The following is a 20,098-nucleotide window of genomic DNA, read 5'->3' as shown; positions in this document are numbered from 1 at the left end:
AGACAGAGGGTATGCCTCCCAGGAGCTGGTGTTGGTGACATAGTCAGCAGGTTTGATAATATTATGTGATTTAATGCGAAGCCCATTATCTGTCTTAGTGCTGGTGGAAATTACATCGGGAGGGGCAGGAGACAGGAGTTGCTGGATAAGTACAGGTCAGCCATAGATGTAGTCAGGTCTAAGGGAGGCATCCCAATCATATGTAGCATCTTCCCTAGAAGAGGAGTGGGCAATGAATGGATGTCTAGGGCAATTGGTATAAATTGCTGGCTAGACAGGTACTGCGAGAAACTTGCAATCCTATTCCTTGATAACTGGGACAAATTCTATGGCAAACATGAAAAGTCTGCAAGGGATGGGGGGTTCATCTCTCTCGGGTTGGAGTGGTTGCATTAGCCAATTCGATTGAGGGGGTCATTGGTGCCTTGTCTAGGACTTTAAATTGATGGATTATAGAGGTATGAGTGTGGGAAACAATCAGGCTTTAGTATAGGGTTGAAAACAGCAGATATTACCAGGATACCTCATAAATATTTTTAAAAGACAATATTCAAAATAAAGTTGCTAGAAAAGGCAAAGCAATTGATCAACAAACAAAGATAGTAGAGGGCAACGAGTGACTAGCTCCCTTAAGGTTTACTATACAAATAGTTGAAGTCTAAGAAATAAGATAGATGAGCTAAGATTACTTGCAAATGCAGGTAATATAGATATTATTGCTATAACAGAGACCTGGTTCAACTTGAAAGACAGAGAAATGGCTTCTGAATGCAACATACATGGTTATAAACTATTCCACATTGATAGGATCAACAGGGAGGGTGGTGGAGTGGCGATGTAGGTCAGAGATAATTTAAATTGTTGTGTTAGACAAGATATGATTAGAAACATCGAACACAGAATCTGTTTGGCTACAGTTTCTCGAAGGTTGTGAAAAAATTAATTATGGGTGGGATTTATAAGCCCCCAAGCCTTGACAAGGAGCACAGTAAGCTGCTGTGGGACGAAATTCATAAGGCATCTAGATATGAAAATGTTGCGTTAATGGGAGATTTTAGCTTTAAACAAATTGATTGGAACAATGTGACAGGAAATCTTGAGTCTAGTGACCTTGATACGGTTCAGGATTGCTTTTTAAAACAGTTTGTGACAGAACCAACTAGAGGAAACAATCTGCTTGACTTGGTTCTTGCCAACAAAGAATCACAAATTAATAATTTTGAGGTTAATGATGAGCTTGGGGAAAGCAATCACAAATCACTTAGTTTCAATATACCATGGAATTACCCAGATAACTGCAGTTAAATATCTGTTTCAGACTTTCGCTTGGCCGACTTCATGAGGCTGAGAAATTACCAGGGTGGGCTAAATTGGGATGACCTGACTTTGGGTCAGCTTGGTGGTCTTGGTTGCCAATATGACGTTTTCCAGAGCATAGTTATAGCTGCCCAGACAATTTTTCTTCCAAGTAGGGAAATTAGATCTAACAAAAATGATCCCAAATGAATAAACAACAGATTAAAACATCTCACTGGTCAAAAGAGAAGCATATATAGGCGTATCAAATGAGGGGATGGGCAGGTAAGAAATCACTATAATCAGTTAAAGAGAAAGAAGAAAAAGGAATAAGAAAAGTGAAAAGGGATTACGAGGCTGAAATTGCAAGGGATTCGAAGACTAACCCAAAAGGGTTTTTTTCAGGTATACAGAAGTAGGATTAGGGACAAGATAGGCCAACTTAAGAGTAACTCAGGTCTGATCACTGACAGTGATAAGGATATGTGTGAATTTTCAATACCTACTTCCTCTCAGTGTTTACTCAGGAAGATACTAGAGAAATTCCAGAAATAATAAATTATGTAGAACAGGATGATGATAAACTATGCACGATTAGGGTAACTAGTGACATGGTCCTCAGACAAATAGAGAAATTAAAACCTAACAAATTCCCAGGTCCTGATGAACTGCTTGCAAGGGTGTTAAAGGAATGTAAAGAGGAACTTAGCATACCTTTAGCTAATATTTTCAATACATCACTACATACTGACATAGTGCCAGACAAGTGGAAAATGGCAAATGCAAGGCAAATGGCAAGGCAGGTGACAAGTCCTTAGCTTCGAACTATAGACCAATAAGCCTTACCTTCATAGTGGGAAAATTTATGGAATTAATTGCCGAGGCAATTCATAGCCATCTTGAAAGGCATAAATTGATTAATGAATCTCAACACGGTTTTACAAAGAGGCGTTCCTGTCTTACGAATTTACTATCTTTTTTCACTAAGGTGTTTGAGGAGGTAGATCATGGTAATGAATATGATATTGTGTATTTGAACTTCAGTAAGGCTTCTTATAGAGTTTCACATCAGAGGCTATTGAGGAGACTTAAGGCACACGGAATAGGAGGAGAATTTTTTTTCCTGGGTAGGACATGGTTGACAAATAGGCAGCAGAGTTTGCATAAATGGGGAGTAATCAGAGTGGGGGCACGTCACAAGCGGTGTTCCACAGGGGTCAGTGTTGGGCCCGTTGTTGTTCACAATTTACATAAACGACAAGGATTAGGGAATAAATAGCGACATAGCAAATATGCTGATGACACCAAAATAGGCCGTCCAAATCAGTCGAATGAGGACATTAGAGTACTCCAGGATGATTTGAATAGATTGATGCAGTGGTCGGAGAAGTAGCAGATGCAGTTTAATATAGACAAATGGAAAGTTCTAAATGTTGGACAGGAAAATAAGCAGGCCACATATAAACTAAATGTAGATCTCAATTTTGCTGATTGCGATAAGGATTTAGGAGTTCTGGTTAGCAGTAATCAGAAACTAAGACAGTGCATAAGTGTTCGCAATAAAGCTAACAGAACCTTGACTTCATATCAAGAAGTATAGATAATAGAAGTCCTCAAGTTGTTCAACTCTATATATTTTTGGTTAGGCCTCATTTAGATTATGCTGTGCTGCTCTGTCACAGTATTACAGAATATATATAAATGCTCTGGGAAACGTACAGAGGAGGATGACAAAGTTGATCCCATGTATCAGAAATCTTCCCTATGAGGATAGACTGAGAATCCTGAATCTGCACTCTCTAGAAAGGCGTAGAATTAAGGGGATATGATCGAGGTGTATAAATGGAAAACAGGAATGAATAAAGGGGATGTAAATAGCGTGCTAAAAATATCTAGCCTAGACAGGACTCGCAGCAATGATTTTAAGCTCTAAAAATTCAAACCAGGAAGGATATAGGAAAGCAGTGGCTTGGTAATAGAGTTGTGGATGAGTGTAACAAACTCCCAAGAACCGTTATAGAAGCGAAGACGTTGTATGGTTTTAAAAATAGGTTAGATAAGTACATGAGTAGGTGTGGGTGTGAGTTGGACCTGACTAGCTTGTGCTACCAGGCCAGATGCCATGCTTCTTCCTTAAGTGAACGTGACCTGACCTGACTAGGTTAAGGCATTGGCTTAAGCCGGTAGGAGAAATGGACCTGCCTCGCATTGGTCAGTAAACCTGCTGCAGTGTTCCTTCTTTCTCATGTTCTTATGTTCCCTAAATCCGTGCTGGTTGTCGTTTACAAGCTTGTTCTGTTCTAGGTACTCCACCACTCTCCTCCTGATAATCTTCTCCATGAATTTGCATACTATACACGTCAGTGACACCGGTCTTTAGTTTAGTGCCTTGTGTCTGTCATCTTTCTTAAAAATGGGGACTACATTTGCCGTCTTCCATACCTCAGGTAGTTTCCAAGTTTCAATGGATGTGTTGAAAATTTTTGTTATTGGCACTCATAGTGGCTCTGCTCCCTCTCTAAGGACCCACGGAAAGATGTCCGATCCCACCACCTTTGAGGTATCAAGTTCACTTAGCAGCAGCTTCTCTTGGTTGTGTGAATTTCATCCAGCACTTGTTGGTGTACCCCCCTATTCTGACTTCCTGGAGTCCTTTGTGTCTCCACTGTAAATACTTCCTTAAATCTCATGCTGAGCTCACATACATCCTTGGCGTTTGTGATCTCCCCACCTTCCTTTCTCATCCATATTACCTGGTCCTTAACTGTTGTCTTCCTCCTGATGTGGCTATACAACACCTTCGGGTCAGACTTGACTTGCGATACTATGTAGTTGTCGAACTGTCGCTGGACCTCCCTCCTTATCTGTGGATATTCTTGTGTGTGTGTGTATGTGTGTGTGTGTACTCACCTAGTTCTCACCTAGTTGAGGTTGCAGGGGTCGAGTCCAAGCTCCTGGCCCCGCCTCTTCACTGGTCGCTACTAGGTCACTCTCCCTGAACCTCTGCTTAGAGCTATGTATGGATCCTGCCTCCACTACATCGCTTCCCAAACTATTCCACTTCCTGACTACTCTGTGGCTGAAGAAATACTTCCTAACATCCCTGTGATTCATCTGTGTCTTCAACTTCCAACTGAGTTCCCTTGTTGCTGTGTCCCATCTCTCGAACATCCTGTCTTTGTCCACCTTGTCAATTCCTCTCAGTATTTTGTATGTCGTTATCTCGTTATCATGTCCCCCCTGTCTCTCCTGTCCTCCAGTGTCGTCAGGTTGATTTCCCTTAACCTCTCCTCGTAGGACACACCTCTTTGCTCTGGGACTAGTCTTGTTGCAAACCTTTGCACCTTCTCTAGTTTCTTTACGGGCTTGGCTAGGTGTGTGTGTGTGTGTGTGTGTGTGTGTGTGTGTGTGTGTGTGTGTGTGTGTGTGTGTGTGTGTGTGTGTGTGTACTCACCTAATTGTGGTTTCAGGGGTCGAGACTCAACTCCTGGCCCCACCTCTTCACTGAATGCTGCTAGGTCCTCTCCCTGCTCCACTAGCTTTATCATACCTCATCTTAAAGCTATGTGTGGTTCCTGCCTCCACTGCATCACTCGCCAGACTGTTCCAATTCCTGACCACTCTATGAATGAAGAAATACTTCCTATCATCCCTGTGACTCATCTGAGTTTTCAACTTCCAAGAGTGATAGTCCTGTGTGTGTGTGTGTGTGTGTGTGTGTGTGTGTGTGTGTGTGTGTGTGTGTGTGTGTGTGTGTGTGTATGCATGTGTGTATGTGTGTGTACGCATGTGTGAATGTATATGTGTGTGTGTGTAATTAACAAAATGCGGCTACATGAGCAGTGCTCAGCGAGTGATGTCACGATACACTCTTAGGTGTGACACATCTCTGATACATTAGCTGTATCACATACATTTATTCGATGCCATTCCAGCAGTCAACCACTCTTGATACTATCTCTTCTTAGATACCATTCCAGCAGTCAACCACTCTTGATACTATCTCTTCTTAGATACCATTCCAGCAGTCAACCACTCTTGATATTATCTCTTCTTAGATACCATTCCAGCAGTCAACCACTCTTGATACTATCTCTTCTTAGATACCATTCCAGCAGTCAACCACTCTTGATATTATCTCTTCTTAGATACCATTCCAGCAGTCAACCACTCTTGATACTATCTCTTCTTAGATACCATTCCAGCAGTCAACCACTCTTGATATTATCTCTTCTTAGATACCATTCCAGCAGTCAACCACTCTTGATACTATCTCTTCTTAGATACCATTCCAGCAGTCAACCACTCTTGATATTATCTCTTCTTAGATACCATTCCAGCAGTCAACCACTCTTGATACTATCTCTTCTTAGATATCATTCCAGCAGTCAACCACTCTTGATACTATCTCTTCTTAGATACCATTCCAGCAGTCAACCACTCTTGATATTATCTCTTCTTAGATACCATTCCAGCAGTCAACCACTCATGATATTATCTCTTCTTAGATATTATTCCAGCAGTCAACTACTCGCCCTTCTGATTATTTTCCTCATTTTAGAACTGTGGTCTCCTTCTTGATTTAAAAAAGTCTTTGCTATCTACCTGCTCACATTGTTTTATGATCATCAATATTTTTAACGTCTTTTTTTCCCCTCCATGAGTTATTGATATTTTTTTCAGCGTTTCCATTATTATGTTTCCTATATTTACTTAGCATGGAGAACCATTTTTTTTTTTTTTTGCATATTGTTGAACTTTTTCCAATCGATCAATTTGTTTCATAAAAGAGTGAATCGTTCCATATTTTTCTCATGCCTGATTTCATTTACTCTCATTTTCATTACATGGCAACTATTATATTCCATCATCTATCTGTCATACCGTTTCCTCAATTTGATCATTTTTTTTTCTGTAGCGAATTTACACATACTTTTATTTGTGGCTTTCATAGGACTTCTGTGGCAATGTCCTTCATGTACTGGAATACTGCATTACATCAATGATACTCCCTGCTAGCTTAAAAAAATTAAAAGTTCCTCTGACCTTTCTTTTTATTTAGCAGTGTGCTGCTTCCATATTGTATATGAAAGTTACACAGTGGGAACGAGAGCTAACTAGGTTTCCCTTGTCACATTTCCATCACGCAGGACAGGGTTCACACACACTGTTGAAATCTGCCTGACCTGGGAGACTTCAATATTACATAAGAATGGTGGAACCCTGCAGCAGACCAACTGGCGCCTCTCACTCCAGGCAAGTAGAGTAAGGTACTCAGGTTCTACAGTGAATAAGACTACTGATAGATAGCCACAGGAAGTTTCCAGTTTGCCAGTGTGTCTTGTGTTGACATAATTTGACCTCAGACTTTCACAAGAATTCATGGCCAACAATAACAAAATTATGAGAGTTGTTTGAGAATTATAGTTATATTCTATTAGCATTATCATTTTATCATAATTATCGTTAATAAATAAATTAAATGAAGGCCTAACTGTCTATTACTCATCTTAAAAATTAGGAGTAACAATTTGAATCAGAAAATATTAAATTAATACTTTTAAATGGACCTTGGTTAACTGTTATAGGTAATCAGTAGCGGACAAGAAGTCTGGTTTTTCTCGTCTCATCTTCCACCTTTATTGACATCCTCAATAAAGAGGTAAGTCGGGGAAATATTAGGTTACGCCGTCACTGTGTGATTGTGTTGACACTGCTGCTGCTGCTGCTGCTGCTGCTAGTGATGTAACACACCTGTTACAGAGCAGCTTATAATAATAACTGTATTTATTTATTTACTTATGCTGCTGCTGCTGTTACTATTACTACGACTACTACTACTACTAATACTATTACTATAATAATGTTACAACAATTACTGCTACTACTGTCAGTAGTGTACTAGTGTAACAGCTGTGTACATTCTTTAGCCTAAAGTTTAAGCTGTGACTGTTGATGAACTTTCGGATAGACTGTGAGACCCAATAATTACCGAAGCAGTTCGTAGCCATCTTGACAGGCACAGATTGATTAATGAATCTCAACACAGTTTTACAAAGGGGCGTTCCTGTCTTACAAATTTACTAACTTTTTTCACTAGGGTGTTTGAGGAGGTAGATCATGGTAATGAATATGATATTGTGTATATGGACTTCAGTAAGGCTTTCGATAGTTCCACACCAGAGGCTATTGAGGAAACTTAAGGCACACGGAATAGGAGGAGAAATTTTTTCCTGTGTAGAGGCATGGCTGACAAATAGGCAGCACAGAGTTTGCATAAATGGGAAGAAATCGGAATGGGGGCACGTCACAAGCGGTGTTCCTCAGGGGTCAGTGTTGGGCCCGTTGTTGTTCACAATTTACATAAACGACATAGATGAGGGAATAAATAGCGACATAAGCAAATTTGCTGATGACACAAAAATAGACCGTCCAATTCATTCTAATGAGGACACTAGAGCACTCCAAGATGATTTGAATAGGCTGATGCAATGGTCGGAGAAGTGGCAGATGCAGTTTAATATTGACAAATGCAAAGTTCTAAATGTTGGACAGTTAAATAACCATGCGACATATAAACTAAATAATGTAGATCTTAATACTACTGATTGCGAAAAGGATTTAGGAGTTCTGGTTAGCAGTAATCTATAACCAGGACAACAGTGCATTAGTGTTCGCAATAAAGCTAACAGAATTCTTGGCTTCATATGTAGAAGTATAAATAATAGAAGTCCTCAGGTTGTTCTTCAATTCTTTATATCCTTGGTTAGGCCTCATTTAGACTTTGCTGCTCAGTTCTGGTCACCGTATTGCAGAATGGATATAAATGCTCTGGAAAACGTACAGAGGAGGATGACAAAGATGATCCCATGTATCAGAAGTCTTCCCTATGAGGATAGACTGAGGGCCCTGAATCTGCACACACTCGAAAGGCGTAGAATTAGGGAATATATGATCGAGGTGTATAAATGGAAAACAGGAATAAATAAAGGGGATGTAAATAGCGTGCTGAAAATTTCCAGCCAAGACAGGACTCGCAGCAATGGTTTCAAGTTGGAAAAATTCAGATTCAGGAAGAATATAGGAAAGCACTGGTTTGGTAATAGAGTTGTGGATGAGTGGAACAAACTCCCGAATATAGTTATTCAGGCTAAAAGGTTGTGTAGTTTTAAAAATAGGGTAGATAAATACATGAGTGGGCGTGGGTGGGTGTGAGTTGGACCTGACTAGCTTGTGCTGCTGGGTCTGGTTCCGTACTCCTTCCTTGAGTGGAGGTGACCAGACTTGGTGGGTCATTGGGCTAATCCGGGGGGTAGGGGTCATTTGGCTAATCCGGGGGGTAGGGGTCATTTGGCTAATCCGGGGGGTAGGGGTCATTTGGCTAATCCGGGGGGGGAGGGTACATGGACCTGCTCCGCATGGGTTAGTAGGCCTGTTGCAGTGTTCCTTCTTTCTTATGTTCTTATGTAATACTGGTCGGCAGCATCTCCACCTCGGTCTTGGCTAAGATCTCTGAGTGGCTGGACATTGTGGGACAGGTTGTTACCAAGATCTCTCAGTTAACTTGCTGCAGAGCAGTATGACCTAGTATTCCACCTTCTGTCTCTCGTCTATGGAACCCACACTACTAATATTACTACTACTACTATTACTACTATTACCATTACTGCTATTACCATTACTATTACTACTACTACTATTACCATTACTACTGTTACCACTACTACTTTGTAGATGAATGGTTCAAAGAACCGACACGTCGTTTAATTAGACACATGTGCAACTCTTGGGTATCTTTATTGAGGAAACGTTTCGCCACACAGTGGCTTCATCAGTCCATACACAGGATAAACTTGAAGAACAGGAGGAGAATGAGGTAACCAGTCCCTCAACCTTGAGTCGACCTACTTCCACATTGGACAAATGTGACACCACCTAAGACTGCTGCACCTCTCCTGCCATACGGTGTATGAGCTGCTACTCCGCTCATATGCCGTATTCTATCAAGATTGATGGACTGACCACATCGACTCAAGGTTGAGGGACTGATTACCTCATTCTCCTCCTGTTCTTCAAGTTTATCCTTTGTATGGACTGATGAAGCCACTGTGTGGCGAAACGTTTCCTCAGTAAAGATACCCAAGAGTTGCACATGTGTCTAATTTACTACTACTACTACTACAACTATTATTATTACTACTACTACTACTACTACTACAACTATTATTATTATTACTACTACTACTACTACTTGTGTTTCTGCTAATAATAATAATAATAATAATAATAATAATACGTAATTAGATGAATCAACAAAATACAATCATGGAAAGAAATTAACGTTATCACTGGTCTCTGACAACAGTGTGGCGGCTTCTTGCCTCGCACGACCGAGCATGTTGTGTCGGCATTCTTACTGCACTTGTAATATTTTCCACATTCTGCAGAGTACCGGACTGCTTGGAATTGTTTGTTGTAGGCCCCGGGAGCGAAACGTTCCTCAGAGATCACGACTTCTCGGCTCGCCTCGCATTCCTCTAAATTCCAGGATTTATGATGACATTCTTTCACTTAAAATAACAAATCTAATTTTACCGAGTCGTTTCTCGTTGTTTTCATTCACTATTTTCTGTGATTAGTTAAGTTATGGTATATAGCATTTTATTTGAGTCAACAGTTGTCATTCTAATTGTCATTCTGTATTCTAATACAATGTCACTCTTTCTCTCAGTTAATTGAGAGGAATGTGCAGGACCACACACTGCAATGAGCTAACTTTTGTTACTACTACTACTACTACCGCCACCACCACTTCTATTATTACTATTACTCTTAATACTCCGTTTTGTGCAAATGGATAATAGGGAAAAGGAAGCAGGAGAGTGAATGAGAGGACTTGGAACTACTACTATGACTACACGCAGCTTGGCTCTCGCCATCCCACTATCCATGAGGTGTCAACTCCTGACGTCAGCAAGCAGAAGTAACGGTGGGAATAATAAACATTTAGACCTTTTTTTTCTCTGGCCATTTTATTACTTTTTTATATCTATGAATTTGTGTTGCATATTCCCATGCCTCGCATGGGCCAGTAGGCCTTCTGCAGTGTTCCTTCGTTCTTATGTTCTTCTTATGTTCTTATTATAGCTTGTGTTTGTGTCTGAATCTGTGTTTTCGTTTTTGTTGATTTCTTGTGCGTGAGTTCCCCATACGGGTTTAAGCACTGCGCATGGAGTACTCGGGTTTAATATTGCGCATTAAGTATAATGCTAACCACCCCAATGTTAAAGAAATAATGCCTGATATACATGTGCTCATCTGTCCCTTTAAATTTCGTATGTGCATTTATCTTCCCATTTACAGTTTCTTAAACAGTCTTTCAATGCCCAAACTATTATGTTTTTTAAATGAAGTATTTTATAGTGTACAGTACATCTACTCGTGTTCCTTTTCTCTAGATCCTTCTATAATTCATTATTAGCTGATTCTGTTCTTGAAGCTCTCGTCATAAGTCATCTTTAGGAGCACTGAGACTAATCTTGTTGCTTGGTGTTGTAAATATCTTTTGTTTCTATAAGTCCATGTACAAGGTATACAGTCCTAGCTGACATCAGTGACATGCTACTATACAGAAAGCCACAAATTAGGTCAATTTTGTCCCAGGATGCTACCATCATCAGTTGACTAACACCCAGGTACTCATTTTTTACTGATGGGTGAATACTGACAACATGTGTTAGGAAACACTCCCAATATTTTCACCCTTTGCCGGGAATCGACCCCGGACCCCTCACCGTGTGAAGCGAGAGCTTTTGCCACCAGGCCACGAGCCACCGTGGTTGGCGATACCAACTGACTATAAAACAACACATGTGTATAATTCATGACATCTAATAAAGGATATTCAGTACATTTATCCTTTAATAAATGGAATGAACTCTCAACAAGTGACCTTTCACATAGTCTCGCTGCAAAGATCTTTACCTTTTCTAGTAGCTGAACATGTTTGACAAAGTAAGGGCTCCACATAGGCGCTGCTTGCTCTATAGGCTTGAAATGTGCATACAACTATTTGCAGCCTCCTCAGAACTAACCTTAGAGTTGTCATTCATTCATATGCTCGTCCGGTGACATCCTCGGCAGAATGCTCATTCCCACTTCCTGTGTTGTGTTTGTAGCCTATATGTCCCAGTCTGTACTCCATTTTTGGTCTTCCCCCTTTTTCAGTCATCATAATCTTGCACATGTTGCTGTTCCGAATTTGTTCGGGAAATAAGTTGAATTAAATATCGAGTCCGTGTCCTTTGAAAATTGCCTCAAACAAAAAAAAAAAAAAAAAAAAAGAGGAAAGTATTGAGAATTCGTTAATTTTTCGCAAGCCACAGAGTGAGGCAGTAATTATCGAGGGAACTCAAACGAATTTTATATGTGATACAGATCTCAAGTAGGCGAATAAATGCAGAAGTAATTAAGAAAAACGTAAGCGAATAGAGGAGCTTGAATTTTGATTTGAAATATTCATATCAATCTCCACCACCACCGTCACTACTACCATCATTGATATCACCACCAACACTACCACCACCACCACCACCACCACCACTGCCCCTCTTACCACCACCACCACCAAGGAGGTTGACCTCCTTCCCTGGTGCCATATTATGAATGCCTTACTGGCTTTTTCATTTAATATTATATCTGGATCTTCATTAGTAGCTACAATGAAGTTACTCTGCTTTATAATATTATCTGACCTTAATCAGTCCCTCAACCTTGGAGTAAGTGCGAAGAGTACCTACTCCAAGGTTGAGGGACTGATTACCTCATCTTCTGTATATAGTCCTACTGTCTTCAAGCTATGTCCTAGAATTTGTATTGATAAAACCACTGGATGGCGAAACGTCTACAAAAAAGATACCCAGATGTTGCACATGTGTCTTAATTTCGTCTTGTCGGTATTGTATACCATTCTTGCACAACTTGTCAGACACTGCAACATCATGGAATCTTGATTCTGAGGACATGTACATAACCTTCACGACTACGACAACTACTACTACAACTAACCCATCTCTTTGGGAAGGACCTACTTCCACTGGGAAATCCCGCCTACTAGTGACTATGCCCTCGTCTGCTACACCTGACGTTACTATATAAGCGCCAGGCTCCTTGCTTCTGCTTCAGAATCTCCACGACTCCGGTGCTCTTCGCACCTACTCCTAGGTTGAGGGACTGATTACCTCATCTTCTGTATATAGTCCTACTGTCTTCAAGCTATGTCCTAGAATTTGTATTGATAAAGCCACTGGATGGCGAAACGTCTACAATAAAGATACCCAGATGTTGCACGTATGTATTATATCTTCAGACTCATTGAGAGTGAGTTGGACAAAGAGTTATATTATGTCTAGGTGATACCAGAACCATTCACTGTTATAATCGGCTACCCTATATGGCAGATTATGGTGTACAGTCTTATTAGTGAACTCAGCATAAATATCTAATGAGTGTCATGTTTTATGGTGCAACCTTTTAGAGGAATGATATAAAACCCTTCTGTGGATTATTAAGAACTTAAAAGCCCGAAAAATGCATCGAAAATCATTTCCTATTGAACCCTTCACAACTTTGAATGATTTCGTTTGGAACAGGATATTCCATTTTGTTCATTTGTTGCTAGAAAGGGCAAAACAGGCTTAAGTAGTGCCCTGGATGCAACAAAATGAGAGCCTATCCAGGAGAATGTCTGATCTAAGGTTCTGGAGGGGAGCACCTCCCGTTGGGCTAGTGCCGACTCAAGAATAACGGATCTGTGGTCTAAGAAATAAACCACATCGCCATGGACGGTCCTACACAGCAACTGATAGGAGAGTTGGCCCTGTCAACGTTGGGGACCCTGAAGTTGCAAAAGTGCTGGCAAATAGCGAAGCGCCTTAGGGTAACCTACGACAGACACTACACCGCTGAGATGACTCTATTATACCAAATATTCTATTCCCCTTACAACCGGAGGTCTCTCAGACTGTAGATTCAGGTGAAGGGAGATTAATATTCCAGCTAGACCACTTGTCCCTGCTTGAAGAATTGGAAAGCTCAATGGGAGCAGCGGGACTCGAACCTGGGAGGATTCTAACTTCTTTACCCTCTGGTAAAGTGACCGTACCAGAACTGGAAGAAGCGGATGGCAATGCATTTCCCCCCACAGAAGAGGACAAGGTAAGGACGTCTAGGCATCTTGGTCCCGACTCCAGTCCTCTAGGAATATCCGAGGTAGGCGCTTGCCCAAAGGAGCAGCCTGTGAGACACTTTACCCCCGCTTCTTCGCTGCTATCTGGACTTCTCTCAAGACCAGTTCGGGAGGATAGAGCGCCTCATAACCTTAAAAACAGCTCGGATAGAGGCCCAATGTAAGCTAAACGGAGAGAAATTCGAAAGGGAGAGTGTCGACTACGAACACCAGCAACAGCAAGTGGAAGGCGTCATATTTCGACATTTTGGTGCTCAAATTTTGAGAGGCCAACTTAGACTTGTTTTTCGGCATGTTCAAGAACCAGGCTCGCGTTATGTGGTGGCCCCAGAAATACTGGGCTACACTGTTGCATTCCACTCAGACGCGGAAGGCTAGGAAGTGTATAACTGCCTTGCCTTACGACCAGTATACAATACAGGGTCGTCAAAAAGGTGATCTTGGGAACATACGACCTGCTCCCTGTGAGCTACCAGCAAACTTTTCGTACCCTCCATCGGCTGCTGGGACAAACGCTGGTGGACTTCACCTGACAGAAAAAGATAGCATTTAAGAGATGGCAGAGTACATCGAAACGATACACAGTAAGCAGCCTAGCCCAGTTGATTCTACAAGAGGATTTTTACAATGCCATTTTGGGGGATTTGCATAAATTTCTGATAGATCACCAGGCGCTGGACATAATGGAGGCTGTCGCTATGCCCGACCATTAGGAAATTTCTCAGCTAATTAGTGATAAACCTCCCAAAGAGAAAGTCTGAAAGTCAAGTCCAAAGGATCGACCACCATCGTCGAGAGAAGAACCTCGCAAGAGATTTCTTCCAGAGGCAGCTGCTCGCACCTTTTCACTGCTCCGCAACAGTGTTAACTCTGTAACTAGGGTTAACCAAGAGGCCGGTCAGGCGAGGAAAACTCTATCGTGTACCTATTGCCAGAGAAGAGGTCACAGGAGGAGTAACTACTGTAAGTTGGAGAACGACGCAAGGAAATAGGCTCGGGAAGGAACCTCAATGCAAGTGATGACTTCTTTGTCCCAAGTCAGAGAAGATCCGAGGACGAAGTGAGGTACTCTGAGCCAGATAGTTTCATTAACAAGATGATCAGTACCTACGAAAATGTCAGAGAAGTTCAGCTGACGATGAGTCCCTATTTTTTTGTCAGAAACGTTGGGATTGACGAATCTCAAGTAGTGGAGGTCAAAGTATAACGCAACACCGGGAGCAGCCTTATGCTCTTGAGGAAAGGCCTACTTCCTTTAACTGACCGGACTTAAACAAAGATGGACGTACTCCTAGAAGCATAAGGAGGAAACATTTCTAGGATCCCTCGACAGAGAATATACCTGAAGGTTAATGGCTACCTAAAGTCCAAGGTTACAGAGCCCACTGAGTTGTCTTCCAGTCTAGAGTCCTTAGGCGTTAAAACAGGAGGATTTGATACACGGACAATTGGAAGACCCATCTCTGAGAGAGATAAAGAAGTTAGAGGTGTCCGAGAGCGAAGGCGAGAGGCAGGACTATTTTTACTATCGTGGTGAGATACTGATGAGGAAATCCACGATGAGAAGTTTCCCAGACGACACTTCGCCAAGAGTAAGATATGTATTAGTCCTGCCGGTTACTGTCTAGGAACTTTCCCTGGGCGTAGCCCACAAAAGCCCCATGGAAGGACACCTGGGCATAAAAACAATGAGAAAATTGTCTAAATGCTTTTACTGGCCGAAAATGAGAGACCATGGTGGATCACTTGCATCATTGTCGGGTATGTCAAGTGATAGGCAAACCTGCTCATACTCCACCTCTGGCTCTGCTAATCCTTATCACCTAAGATGGGGAACCATTTGCCTGCCTAATCATAGATTGCATGAGTCCACTTCCCAAGACCAGGTTTGAGAACCAATAAATGTGTACGATCATGGACTCCACGTCCAGGTACCCGGAGGCCATGCCCATGAGAAGGATAAATGCCAAGGCAATAGTTATTGCTTTAGTTATATTCTTCTCTCAGGTGGGGTTGCCCTACGAGATCCAGTCGGACCAGGGCTCCAATTTCACCTCAAAGATCTTCAAAGAAGCCTTGTCGTGTCTGGGGGGAAAATCTCTACTGGCCACCAGTTATAGACCCCAATCCCAGGGAGCCCCTTGATAGGTTCCATCGTACCTTGAAGATGATGATGTGCTCTTATTGCGAGCAGTTCAGTAGGGATTGGGACGATAGTCTTCCGTTTCTTCTCTTAGTGATAAGAGAAAGTGAACGGGAGAGTTTGGGTTACAGCCCATTTGAGATGATATACGGTCATTCCGTATGCAGACCCCTGGAAGTATTAAAGGATGTATGGACTGGGAATGCTAAACCAACATTACAAACCTTCCCCACTTTGATACAAGAACATATAGCCTTTATGATAGATTTAGCCTCAAGGAACTTAGCTAAAGTCCAGGCTAGGATGAAGGAACGTTATGATAAGCGTGCAGTTCGGCACTCTTTTCGAGCAGGAGAAAAAGTCTCAGTGCAGAAGTTAGTCCCTGGACATGCTTTGCAGCTGAGATAGGAAGGTCCATTGGAGGTGGTTAGGAAGCTGAGTGAAGTGAACTACCTGGTACGCACTCCGGGAAAAAAACAATTCAAACCATACCTACCATGTAAACCAGCTAAAGAAATACTACGGGGAACCTGTTCCTACCGCTGCTGTCCTCCCCATACCTGTGGATGATGATGGTGGTTTATTTGATTCCTCGAGAGGGATAGGAATCTGTCTCAAAAAATCAGAAGTACTCCGAACCCTGTATGATTTCCTGAGCGACCTCATCGCCCACAGAGTTGATTAAGTAAAGGGAGGTATCCATCCCTGTTTGGGGACATTCCCAAACATTGCACTTTGGGAACCCATGACGTGGATGTCCGAGGCGCCACGCCCATTAAACACGCTCTGTACCTCCTAAGTCCAGTGAAGCATAAGTTTTGCGGGTAGAAGTAGATTTTCTACAGTCCCATGGATTAACTGAGTGCAGCCAGAGTCCGTAGGCCTTCCCCTGTATATTAGTCCCAAAGTCGGATGGAACATATCGGATGTGCACCGACTATAGGAAGGTGAATGCTGTGACAGTGCCAGATGGTTACCTGTTGCCACAGGTGGACGACCTGATCGACCGAGTATCAGGCGCAAATTATGTAAGCCGATTGGACCTGCTAAGAGGTTCCTACAAGGTTCCCCAATCTCTGCGTGCCCAAGAGACCTCAACGTTTGCGATACATGGGAGTTTATTAACTATCTCATGACCCTTTTCGGCCTGTGCAACGTGGCTTCCACGTTCCAACGACTGATGAATCAACTAACACACGGTCTTAAGGGTGTGGAAGCCTACCTGGATGATTTGGTGATTATCAGCATTGACTGGGCATTACATCTGTCCCATTTAGAGGACCTGTTCCAAAAACTGGAGAGATGTAATCTCACTTTTAACCTGGCCAAATGCAAATTCAGACAGGCTAAAGTTAGGTGCTTGGGTTTTAAGATAGGGCAAGGCACAGTCGCGCCTTTGAACGTGAAAGCTAAGACCATCTAGGACTTTCCGATACCTCAGGATAGGAAAGGGGTAGAGAGGTTCTGCCCCAACTTTGCACAGGTAGCAGCCCCCCTCTGTGAACTCACTAGTTGTTAGGTAAGACACATATGCAACAGTTAGGTATCTTTATTTCGAAACGTTTCGCCTACACAGTAGGCTTCTTCAGTCGAGTACAGAAAAGTTGATAGAAGCAGAAGAGACTTGAAGACGATGTAATCAGTCCATCACCCTTAAAGTTTTGAGGTGGTCAGTCCCTCAGTCTGGAGAAGAGCATTGTTCCATATTGTTTCAGACTATGGAACAATGCTCTTCTCCAGACTGAGGGACTGACCACCTCAAAACTTTAAGGGTGATGGACTGATTACATCGTCTTCAAGTCTCTTATGCTTCTATCATCTTTTCTGTACTCGACTGAAGAAGCCTACTGTGTAGGCAAAACGTTTCGAAATAAAGATACCTAACTGTTGCTTATGTGTCTTACCTAACAACCTGTCGGTATTTTATACCATTTTAATGTTCAACTCACTAGTTGTAAAGTCAAGTTTAATTGGTCTGAGGAGAGTGATCTGGCCTTCCTGAGGTTAAAACGTTTGCTTAATTCAACCCCAGTGTTACTAATCCCAGATGTTGACATCCTTTTTTTCCTGCATATAGATGCAAGTAGCTATGCCATCGGAGCCGTGCTGTTGCAACCGTCGACAGCCTCAAATATTGTACACCCAATAGCTTATTACTCCTCTAAATTAAAAACCCACAAAAAAATTATGCCACGGTGGAAAAAGAGGCATTAGTTTTAGTATAAGCTTTAAAACATTTCGATTTTTATGTAGGAACCTTCTCTCATACAGTCACTATCTTTTTGGATCATAATCCCTTCACTTTCATTAACTCACTGAAGTCTAGGAATAAAAAGATGGGCTCTCCAGATCCAGCCCTTTTCAATAAAAATCATGCACATTAAGGGCAAGCATAATGTTAAAGCAGATGCATTATCCCGTCCTTAAGACTGGAGGAAGAGCAGGGGATGATGCCCACGATTTTTGTTGAGACCTTAGAAATAGTAGGAATTTAGACTAGGATCACTACCCACTACCCAGTAGTGTGCTAGATCTAACGTTCACAGTATTGACGGAGGTTTGGGCTTAAGGTAATAGTTGCTGAGGTTATCACCATAATTTGGTCCTCCAAAGGAGACTCATCGAAATCATAGGTCACTTAATATGGGCTTTTGAATCATGGAACTTGTTACGTTCACCTCCTTCCTGATCTACTCCCCGAGACTTGAAGACCCACAAGAATAACAGTGGAACATTCAAGGGAGAAAGATGTAAACCACTCATCGTACAGTTGGTTTCCAAATGATAAACCTGTGTTTAATTAGATGTGATTTGAAGGGAGTTCTGAGATTGAACAAGTGTTCATTTAATTTTTTTTTGTGTGTGACATTAGGCCGTACAGTGGGGGTGGGGGTATTATGCTCATCGGAGGTAGACCCCTCCTCCGGTGCCGTATTATGTATGTGTCTTACTGGCTTTTTCAATTATTATATTATCCTTATCTTCATTAGTAGCTACAATGAAGTTATTCTGCTTTATAATATTATCTGGCCTTAAATTAATAAGTTATGTAAATAGATAGGCTGTTTCGGTGGTCTAAACTGGTACAGCTGTTAGGTATCCGATTGATGTTTAGTCACCGACCCCTCTCAATCTGAGTTGATGTTTGTCTCAGCTGTCTGGCCTGGTGCAGTTCACCTTCACCTTTGGTAAGTTTGGAGTTAGCACTCTGGCCACAATTGAGGGTCCTTAGTGACCTTTTAGCACCTTGGACGGCATACAGAAGTTTCTTGAATAGAGTGTGGATTGCTATCTTTGAAGCACTTGTGATTATTGTTAGAGTTACACGGAGTATCTTTAAGGGACAGTGACAAGAGGACAGTGAGAATGTTCTCAAAGGCAGACTCGCCTAAGAACTCCTTTACGTGTAGAACGTGCAGATATTCATTTAGTGCTTTATGAAAGCTATAACGGATTGTTTGAGAGTAGTGAATACTCTACAGTTTGGATACGGTGCGGCGTACTAGTGAAGTTTGAAACGTTACGTCTTTAGACTCAATGGCATTAAGTTGGGCAAAGAGTTATATCAAATGTATCGAATGTCTAGGTGATGCCAGAGCCATTCAGTGTTATAATCGGCTACTCTATATGGCAGATTATGGTGTACAGTCTTACTAGTGAACTCACTGTAAACATCTAATGAGTGCCATGTTTTTCGGCACAACCTTTTAGAGGAATGATATAAAACCCTTCTGTGGATTTTTAAGGAACTTAATAAAAGCCAGAAAAAGTGTCGAAAGTCATTTCTTATTGAACTCTTTATGATTTTGAATTATTTCCTTTAGAACAGGACATTCTATTCCGTTCATTTGTTGCTAGGAAGGTCGAAACAGGCTTACGTAGTGCCCTGGATGCAACACTGTCGCCACCACCACTACCACCACCACTGCCACCACTGCCACTACTGCCGCTATTGTTATCACCACCGAAAAACTGACGTAAAAGACCTGGGTGTGATCATGCCAGAGGATTTCACCTTCAAAGACAACACTGTATCAATCCCATTAGCTAGAAAAATGACAGGATGGATAATGAGAATCTTCAAAACTAGGGATGCCTAGCCCATGATGACACTCATCAGGTCGCTTGAGCTATCTAGGCTGGAATATTGCTGCACACTAACAGTACCTTTCAAGGCAGGTGAAATTGCTGACCTAGAAAATGTAGAGAGAGCCTTCACACCACGCACAACTGCGATAAAACACCTCTACTGGGAACGCTTGAAGTTCCTTAACCTGCACTGCCTAGAACGCAGGAGGGAGAGAGACATGATTATATGTACTTGGAAATTCCTAGAGGGATCAGTACCAAACATGCACACGAAAATCACTCCCTGTGACAGCAAAAGAATCGGCAGACGATGCAACATCCCC

At 41.9% G+C, this 20,098-nt stretch overlaps 1 protein-coding gene across 1 annotated transcript in view; it reads left to right on the top strand.

The window, feature by feature from the left end:
• Window positions 1-15,688, top strand: part of LOC138853360 (piggyBac transposable element-derived protein 3-like) — a 22,141-nt gene extending 6,453 nt beyond the window's left edge. The window contains exons 3-6 of the mRNA XM_070089572.1: window positions 1,319-1,468; window positions 13,379-13,512; window positions 14,877-15,046; window positions 15,475-15,688. Of these exons, the coding sequence (XP_069945673.1) occupies window positions 1,319-1,468; window positions 13,379-13,512; window positions 14,877-15,046; window positions 15,475-15,688 (668 nt within the window). The remainder of the gene's footprint in view (window positions 1-1,318; window positions 1,469-13,378; window positions 13,513-14,876; window positions 15,047-15,474) is intronic.
• The last annotated feature ends 4,410 nt before the right edge of the window (window positions 15,689-20,098 follow it).

This window comes from Cherax quadricarinatus, chromosome 2 (genome assembly GCF_038502225.1).
Source record: "Cherax quadricarinatus isolate ZL_2023a chromosome 2, ASM3850222v1, whole genome shotgun sequence".
Lineage (NCBI taxonomy): Eukaryota > Metazoa > Arthropoda > Malacostraca > Decapoda > Parastacidae > Cherax > Cherax quadricarinatus.
This window is presented reverse-complemented; position numbering and strand designations above follow the sequence as displayed.